This window comes from Salmo salar, chromosome ssa13 (genome assembly GCF_905237065.1).
Source record: "Salmo salar chromosome ssa13, Ssal_v3.1, whole genome shotgun sequence".
Lineage (NCBI taxonomy): Eukaryota > Metazoa > Chordata > Actinopteri > Salmoniformes > Salmonidae > Salmo > Salmo salar.
In genome coordinates this window covers 5,793,424-5,802,979 of record NC_059454.1, presented here as the reverse complement: position 1 = coordinate 5,802,979, position 9,556 = coordinate 5,793,424, and the positions used below count along the sequence as shown (strand labels likewise).

At 46.9% G+C, this 9,556-nt stretch overlaps 1 protein-coding gene across 1 annotated transcript; it reads left to right on the top strand.

Annotated features, from left to right (window-relative positions):
• Nucleotides 1-654: 654 nt before the first annotated feature.
• On the top strand, nucleotides 655-4,869 carry LOC106566346 (uncharacterized). The gene is made up of 5 exons (XM_014134276.2): nucleotides 655-2,203; nucleotides 2,429-2,920; nucleotides 3,744-3,889; nucleotides 4,150-4,275; nucleotides 4,636-4,869. The coding sequence occupies exons 1-5, from the start codon at nucleotides 655-657 to the stop codon at nucleotides 4,810-4,812; spliced, it is 2,490 nt and encodes an 829-aa protein (XP_013989751.2). The 3' UTR covers nucleotides 4,813-4,869.
• The last annotated feature ends 4,687 nt before the right edge of the window (nucleotides 4,870-9,556 follow it).

The following is a 9,556-nucleotide window of genomic DNA, read 5'->3' as shown; positions in this document are numbered from 1 at the left end:
TAGTTGCTGATTTTCAATGTAGATTCGCTATGGATTTAGTTACTGATCTTCAAAGTAGATTCACTATGGATTTAGTTACTGATCTTCAATGTAGATTCACTATGGATTTAGTTACTGATCTTCAATGTAGATTCGCTATGGATTTAGTTGCTGATCTTCAATGTAGATTCGCTATGGATTTAGTTACTGATCTTCAATGTAGATTCGCTATGGATTTAGTTACTGATCTTCAATGTAGATTCGCTATGGATTCATGCTCATTTTAAGTATTATCTTCAAACAAGTCCTGGTCCAAGATCATAGTATTTCACTATCAATGTCAAGTAAAATTAATTCTCTGTTGTTTAAATACCTTTATGTATGACTTATTTGGTTCATGATACTTTTATTTACATTGCCATGTAAGAATTTACTAACATATTGTATCGTCACGATCCATCACTATTGACGATCACATGCTATCTGCTAATAGTGCCAACCTCATTAAACAGTCATCAATGTAAGTGGCTAGTTCTGTAGGTCTGTATGAATGTAGTCAGATGTAATATACTGTCTCTCTATTATAGTACTACAGTAATATTGAATTGAATGATATGCAAGGTAGAGGCGTAACAGGGCGATCATCTGTCTTTCACCCTAGTCTCCTCCACACTGATGGAGGGTTCTACAGAGCAACAGTCTCGCTGGATGTCCCCTCCAGCCTTGCTCCCTCCTGAAGCCATGTTCAACTTTACTACAGAGATCACCTCTCTAGACTCTGTCCAGTACCACAGGGTTACGGCCAGTCCAGACTCTCTCCAGTACCACAGGGCTAATACTAGTCCAGACTCTCTCCAGTACCACAGGGTTACGGCCAGTCCAGACTCTCTCCAGTACCACAGGGCTAATACTAGTCCAGACTCTCTCCAGTACCACAGGGTTACGGCCAGTCCAGACTCTCTCCAGTACCACAGGGCTAATACTAGTCCAGACTCTCTCCAGTACCACAGGGCTACGGCCAGTCCAGACTCTCTCCAGTACCACAGGGCTAATACTAGTCCAGACTCTCTCCAGTACCACAGGGCTAATACTAGTCCAGACTCTCTCCAGTACCACAGGGTTACGGCCAGTCCAGACTCTCTCCAGTACCACAGGGCTAATACTAGTCCAGACTCTCTCCAGTACCACAGGGCTACGGCCAGTCCAGACTCTCTCCAGTACCACAGGGCTAATACTAGTCCAGACTCTCTCCAGTACCACAGGGCTAATACTAGTCCAGACTCTCTCCAGTACCACAGGGTTACGGCCAGTCCAGACTCTCTCCAGTACCACAGGGCTAATACTAGTCCAGACTCTCTCCAGTACCACAGGGTTACGGCCAGTCCAGACTCTCTCCAGTACCACAGGGCTAATACTAGTCCAGAGTCTCTCCAGTATCACTGGGCTAAGGCCAGTCCAGACTCTGTCCAGTACCACTGGGCTACGGCCAGTCCAGACTCTCTCCAGTACCACAGGGCTAATGTCAGTCCAGACTCTCTCCAGTATCACTGGGTTACGGCCAGTCCAGACTCTGTCCAGTACCACAGGGCTAATGCCAGTCCAGACTCTCTCCAGTATCACTGGGTTACGGCCAGTCCAGACTCTGTCCAGTACCACAGGGCTAATGCCAGTCCAGACTCTGTCCAGTATCACTGGGCTAAGGCCAGTCCAGACTCTCTCCAGTACCACAGGGCTACGGCCAGTCCAGACTCTCTCCAGTATCACTGGGCAAATGCCAGTCCAGAGTCTCTCCAGTACCACAGGGCTAAGGCCAGTCCAGACTCTCTCCAGTACCACAGGGCTAAGGCCAGTCCAGACTCTCTCCAGTACCACTGGGCTAAGACTAGTCCAGAGTCTCTCCAGTACCACAGGGCTAAGGCCAGTCCAGACTCTCTCCAGTACCACAGGGCTAAGACTAGTCCAGAGTCTCTCCAGTATCACTGGGTTAAGGCCAGTCCAGACTCTGTCCAGTACCACAGGGCTACGGCCAGTCCAGACTCTGTCCAGTACCACAGGGCTACGGCCAGTCCAGACTCTCTCCAGTACCACAGGGCTAAGGCAAGTCTAGCCACAGACTCCCTGCACCAGCCGTACCTCTCAGCTGAGTCTGACTTGGCCAGCCTGCCTCCCTGCATCTCCAGCTGCAGCCATAGTCAGTCTGCACCGTCGTACGGACACGGCCCAGGTCAGTGAGGTATTTTAGATCTTCTGCCAGATGTATACGGCTAGGATGTAATCAATTGGACACAGTGTTGTTTTATTGGCATTTTCTATATTTGGAAGACTTAACCACAGTATTTTGTCTCAACTACCCCTTAGTCATTAAAGTTGCACTGAAGTTTCTCCTAATCAGCCTTACACTGGCAACTCAGAGACTCACAGTTCAGCTTGTTGTGTTGTTGTGTTCTAGTTCACCAGGTGTATTCTTCATCATCCCACGTCAACGGTAGTGTCCAGGGGGATTCTGGAGGCCAGTCTCTCAGCTGCTCCTCTTCCTCCTGGTACAACAGCCCCTTCTCCACCACCACCACCTCCTCCTTCTCCTTCTCCTCCACCAAAACCCCAATCTCCTCTCTGACCAACCCCAGGGCCGAGTACTACTCCCGAGGGCACGGTTGTCAGGAAATCCCGAGGCTTCAGGAGGCCTTGAAGGGGGAGAGGCTGAGTCCCAGTGAGGACGGAGTTAGCAGTAGTTTCCTGACCCTGAACCCTGCACCAGGGGATGGGTACTCGTACTCTTCCCAGGCCTGCGGTCACCCCCCCTTGGGCTTCTACAGCAACTCCTGGTTGTCAGGTCAGGGCTACAGCTCAGCGTCTCTCTGCTCCTCCGCTGGGGCTGGCGTGTATCCCACCTACTGCTACTCCCCCAAACGACGAAACAAAATCAACCTCTCTCCTCCAGGTGAGATGACAGCTCTCTCACGCTCTCTCTCTTTCCCTCTCTCCCTCCCTCTTTTTTTCTCTCTCTCTCTCTCTCTCTCTCTCTTGTTTCACACACTGTCATCGGGCAAAAAGATAAGAAATTAGCTGCTTATGTTAACACAGACTTAGAGGATGATTTGATGGTGTGGTTATGTCAGTTTGCATATCTCATTCACTCACTCACTCACTCACTCACTCACTCACTCACTCACTCACTCACCCACTCACTCACCCACTCACTCACTCACTCACCCACTCACCCACACACTCACCCACTCACTCACCCACTCACTCATCCACTCACTCTCTCTCACGCTCACTCGCTCTCACTCACTCACTCACTCACTCACTCACTCACTCACTCACTCACTCACTCACTCACTCACTCACTCACGTTGTTTCCCTGAAGTGAAGCGTGATCAATCATAATGTCAGCTTTATCCTGAGACAAACACAAAGTATAGACGAGAGCAGGGTGTAAACACGCAAACCTTCAGACAACAAATGTATTTCTTGAGGACTCTTCCAGACTTCACGGGTCGAAACGAACGTCCATCATAGATTAATTATAATGTTTGCTGCTATTAGACAGGTGAATTAAATATCAAAAGAAGTGGAGGGCTCTCAACCACCCGTGAAAAGGAAAAGGTGCTCGCTCACTATTAAAATATATAATTTAATTCAAAGCTTGGCGTTTCGGTCTTCATCAATGCTCTTCATCAGAGGAATGTGAATAACAGTCAGAATGTGGCAGCATGTGTAGATCTAACGTGGTACTCTCCCTGCTCCTGTGCCTCTGCCAGATGCCCGTGAGTGTGTGGACTGTGGTGCGACCGCCACCCCTCTGTGGCGTCGTGACGGGACAGGACACTACCTATGTAACGCCTGTGACCTCAACCACAAGATGAACAGTCAGAACAGACCTCTCACCAGACCCAAGAAGAGGCTGGTACGTTATTTACTGAGAGCTGTGAATTTACTTCTCAAATGTTCCTCTCAAAAAGTACTTATTGAAGAAAAGTAATACAATACATTCCATTCTCCTCTCCTTTCCTTTCCTCTCCTCTCCTCCTCTCCTCTCCTCTCCTCCTCCCTCTCCTCTCCGCTCCTCTCCGCTCCGCTCCTCTCCTCTCCTCTCCTCTCCTCTCCTCTCCTGCTCCACCTGTGATTTCCTAAGTTAACCACGTGTCCATTCCTCTCCCCATGCAGATGTCCAGTAAACGTGCAGGGACGCATTGCTCCAACTGTCAGACGAGCACCACCACGCTGTGGAGACGTAATGACAGTGGGGAGACAGTCTGTAATGCATGTGGACTCTACTACAAACTACACAACGTAGGAACTGCTCTCTGAATAGTCTCACAGCTTCTCATTCCGTTACGCTACATAACCACCATTTTGAGTCAGTTGAATTGTTGAATAATAGAGAGACGTAGTATATTGTAAACCGTATTATGAGACATCATCAAGGCTCATACATGCTTATAACAAGTCATAAAGCATTATACTTGCAGGCTTTAAGTATAAAAGTGTTACTAAAATACCTCCTGTTGATAACTAGTTTTACGATCCTCTTTTCCTCATTGAATCAAATACACATCATTTCCTTTGTTGTAGGCCGATACATTTGATCCTGTCTATTCCTTTAGTGGAGTATTCATACTAATGCCTCTGTTTCTCCGTTCTCCTCCTCAGATCAATAGACCTCTGACCATGAAGAAGGAAGGCATTCAGACACGGAACCGTAAGGCCTCCAGTTTGAACAACAAGGCTAAGCAGAAGACAGGTGTGTTAGAGGCTGAGCCGGGTCTCAACTCTGACCTCTCCCTGTCCAGACTCCAGTCCTCTGACATGCCCCACTGCACACACTGAGGACTATTACACACTGAGGACTACTACACACTGAGGACTATTACACACTGAGGACTATTACACACTGAGGACTACTACACACTGAGGACTACTACACACTGAGGACTATTACACACTGAGGACTATTACACACTGAGGACTACTACACACTGAGGACTACTACACACTGAGGACTACTACACACTGAGGACTACTACACACACTGAGGACTACTACACACACTGAGGACTACTACACACACTGAGGACTACTACACACTGAGGACTATTACACACACTGAGGACTACTACACACTGAGGACTATTACACACTGAGGACCATTACACACTGAGGACTATTACACACTGAGGACTACTACACACACTGAGGACTATTACACACACTGAGGACTATTACACACACTGAGGACTATTACACACACTGAGGACTACTACACACTGAGGACTACTACACACACTGAGGACTATTACACACTGAGGACTATTACACACACTGAGGACTATTACACACTGAGGACTACTACACACTGAGGACTACTACACACACTGAGGACTATTACACACACTGAGAACTACTACACACTGAGGACAACTACACACTGAGGACTAGTACACACACTGAGGACTTTTACACACTGAGGACTACTACACACAGAGGACTATTACACACTGAGGACTATTACACACACTGAGGACTATTACACACACTGAGGACTATTACACACACTGAGGACTATTACACACTGAGGACTACTACACACTGAGGACTACTACACACACTGAGGACTACTACACACACTGAGGACTACTACACACACTGAGGACTATTACACACTGAGGACTACTACACACACTGAGGACTATTACACACTGAGGACTATTACACACACTGAGGACTATTACACACACTGAGGACTATTACACACTGAGGACTACTACACACTGAGGACTACTACACACACTGAGGACTATTACACACACTGAGAACTACTACACACTGAGGACAACTACACACTGAGGACTAGTACACACACTGAGGACTTTTACACACTGAGGACTACTACACACACTGAGGACTATTACACACTGAGGACTATTACACACACTGAGGACTATTACACACACTGAGGACTGTTACACACACTGAGGACTATTACACACACTGAGGACTATTACACACTGAGGACTATTACACACTGACGACTCCTACACACTGAGGACTACTACACACACTGAGGACTATTACACACACTGAGGACTATTACACACACTGAGGACTACTACACACTGAGGACTACTACACACTGAGGACTACTACACACAGAACTATTACACACACTGAGGACTACTACATACTGAGGACTACTACACACTGAGAACTATTAGACATGGAGGACTATTACACACTGAGGACTACTACACACTGAGGACTATTACACACAGAACTATTACACACACTGAGGACTATTACACACTGAGGACTATTACACACTGAGAACTAATACACAATGAGGACTATTACACACAGAACTATTACACACACTGAGGACTACTACATACTGAGGACTACTACACACTGAGAACTATTACACACGGAGGACTACTATACACTGAGGACTATTACACACTGAGGACTATTACACACTGAGGACTATTACACACTGAGAACTACTACACACTGAGGACTATTACACACTGAGGACTATTACACACTGAGGACTATTACACACTGAGAACTACTACACACTGAGGACTATTACACACTGAGAACTATTACACACTGAGGACTATTACACACTGAGGACTACTACACACTGAGGACTATTACACACTGAGGACTATTACACACTGAGGACTATTACACACTGAGGACTACTACACACTGAGGACTACTACACACTGAGGACTATTACACACACTGAGGACTACTACACCTGAGGACTATTACACACTGAGGACTACTACACACACTGAGGACTACTACACACTGAGGACTATTACACACACTGAGGACTACTACACACTGAGGACTACTACACACTGAGGACTATTACACACTGAGGACGACTACACACTGAGGACTACTACACACTGAGGACTACTACACACTGAGGACTACTACACACTGAGGACTACTACACACTGAGGACTATTACACACTGAGGACGACTACACACTGAGGACTACTACACACTGAGGACTATTACACACTGAGGACTACTACACACTGAGGACTACTACACACTGAGGAAGACCTGAGCAGAATAGTTTTGAGGTGCTATAATGAGCCATGATGCCTTTAAAAAAATAATATTTGATGCTGTTGTCAGATAATGACTGATGAAGGATGATGTTTGTTTCTGTTTAATAATGACTTTTTGTAATCCTGACGTCTCCTTTCTTAATAACGATCACCTTCATCTGAATAAAAACCTGCTTGAATACATGGTCTCTCTGTGAAGTCACTTTCAACTGTAAAACACAACACTGGAATTCATGAGTGTTCTAATGACTGTACACCATGTTAAAATGTCTTAGTCCCGTGTGGCACAGTTGGTAGAGCATGGTGTTTGCAACGCCAGGGTTGTGGGTTTGATTCCCACGTGGGACCAGTACGGAGAGAAAAAAAAAATGAATGTATGAAATGTATGCATTCACTACTGTAAGTCGCTCTGGATAAGAGCGTCTGCTAAATGACTAAAATGTAAAATGTTAAAGTCTGTGGATGACTTTAGATATTGTAGTTGGATGGTCAGGCACCATTTTCATAAGAGTCTTTTCTATAATCATGTCTTTGTCTGAGAACAGCTAGCCACACTTTGTTAAAGTTTCTCTGGCAAATTCTTTTATGCAAATTCAAAACTTTTCATACTGCTAGGATATGATCAAAACCACCTAGAGAATAATAATAATATAATTATTAATTAATAATAATAAACACCTATGTGAGAATGCTATTCATTGGACTACAGCTCAGCGTTCAACACCATAGTGCCCTCAAAGCTCATCAATAAGCTCAGGACCCTGGGACTAAACACCTCCCTCTGCAACTGGATCCTGGACTTCCTGGCGAGCCGCCCCCCAGGTGGTGAGTGTAGGCAACGTTCTCTCCACCACGCTGACCTTCAACACGGGGGGCCCCACAGGGGTGTGTGCTTAGTCCCCTCCTGTACTCGCGGTTCACCCACGACTGCGTGGCCACGCACGACTCCAACACCGTCATTAAGTTTGCTGATGACACGGCGGTGGTAGGCCTGATCACCGGCGACGACGAGTCAACCTATCGGGAGGTGGCCAGAGACCTGACACTGTGGTGCCAGTTCAACAACCTCTCCCTCAACGTCAATAAGACCAAGGAGCTGATCCATGGACTACAGGAAACAAGAATGCCCCTCTTCCACATCGACCGGAAACAAGAATGCCCCTCTTCCACATCGACAGGAAACAAGAACGCCCCTCTTCCACATCGACAGGAAACAAGAACGCCCCTCTTCCACATCGACAGGAAACAAGAATGCCCCTCTTCCACATCGACAGGAAACAAGAACGCCCCTCTTCCACATCGACAGGAAACAAGAACGCCCCCATCCACATCGACAGGAAACAAGAACGCCCCCATCCACATAGACAGGAAACAAGAACGCCCCCATCCACATCGACAGGAAACAAGAATGCCCCTCTTCCACATCGACAGGAAACAAGAATGCCCCTCTTCCACATCGACAGGAAACAAGAATGCCACCATCCACATCGACAGGAAACAAGAACGCCCCCATCCACATCGACAGGAAACAAGAACGCTCCTATTCACATCGACAGGAAACAAGAACGCCCCCATCCATATCGACAGGAAACAAGAACGCCCCCAACCACATCGACAGGGCAGCAGTAGGGTCTAGAGCTTCAAGTTCCTCTGGGTCCAAATCACTAAGGATTTAAAATGGTCGCCACACACGCACAGTCACGAAAAAGGTAGGACAGAGCCTCTTCCTCCTCAGGAGGTTGAGAATGTTTGGCATGGGTCCTCACATCCTCAAAAAGTTTCTACAGCTGCACCATTGAGAGCATCTTGACTGGCTGCATCACCCTTTGGTATGGTAACAGGACCGCCCTCGATCGCATGGCGCTACAGAGGGTGGTGCGGACAGCCCAATATATCACTGGGGCTGAGCTACCTGCCATCCAGGACCTCTATATCAGAGGGTGGTGCGGACAGCCCAGTACATCACTGGGACTGGGCTCCCTGCCATCCAGAACCTCTATACCAGAGGGTGGTGAAAGGAAAGCCCCGGAAAATCGTTAAAGATTTCAGCCACCTAAGACATAGACTGTTCTCTCTGTTTCCGTACGGCAAGCGGTACTGGAGCATCAAGCTTGACATCAACATGCTCCTGAACAGCTTCTATCCCCAAGCCATAAGACTGAAAAATAGTTAACAAAATGGCTACACAGACTATGTTGACCCATGAATATATATTTTGTTGTTGTGTCTATGCACACCCACAGGACTCTACACACACACACACACACACACACACACACACACACACACACACACACACACACACACACACACACACACACACACACACACACACACACACACACACACAATGTTAGCCATTGATTTATTGTTCTGTTTACGGTGGTTTTATTTATTAAACTGCTCCGTTGTAAATCAGTTTTTGCTCTCCTGCGCCTGTGTCACATCCTGACCAGTAAAGAGGTCATTTTGTTATTATAGT

What these genes read in the sequence shown, in the direction of transcription:
- LOC106566346 (XM_014134276.2), top strand. Translation starts at nt 655, where the DNA reads ATGGAGGGTTCTACAGAGCAACAGTCTCGCTGGATGTCCCCTCCAGCC. An exon ending in GTCGTACGGACACGGCCCAG is followed by an intron (nt 2,204 to 2,428) that starts GTCAGTGAGGTA and finishes GTTGTGTTCTAG; the next exon opens with TTCACCAGGTGTATTCTTCA. An exon ending in TCTACTACAAACTACACAAC is followed by an intron (nt 4,276 to 4,635) that starts GTAGGAACTGCT and finishes TCTCCTCCTCAG; the next exon opens with ATCAATAGACCTCTGACCAT.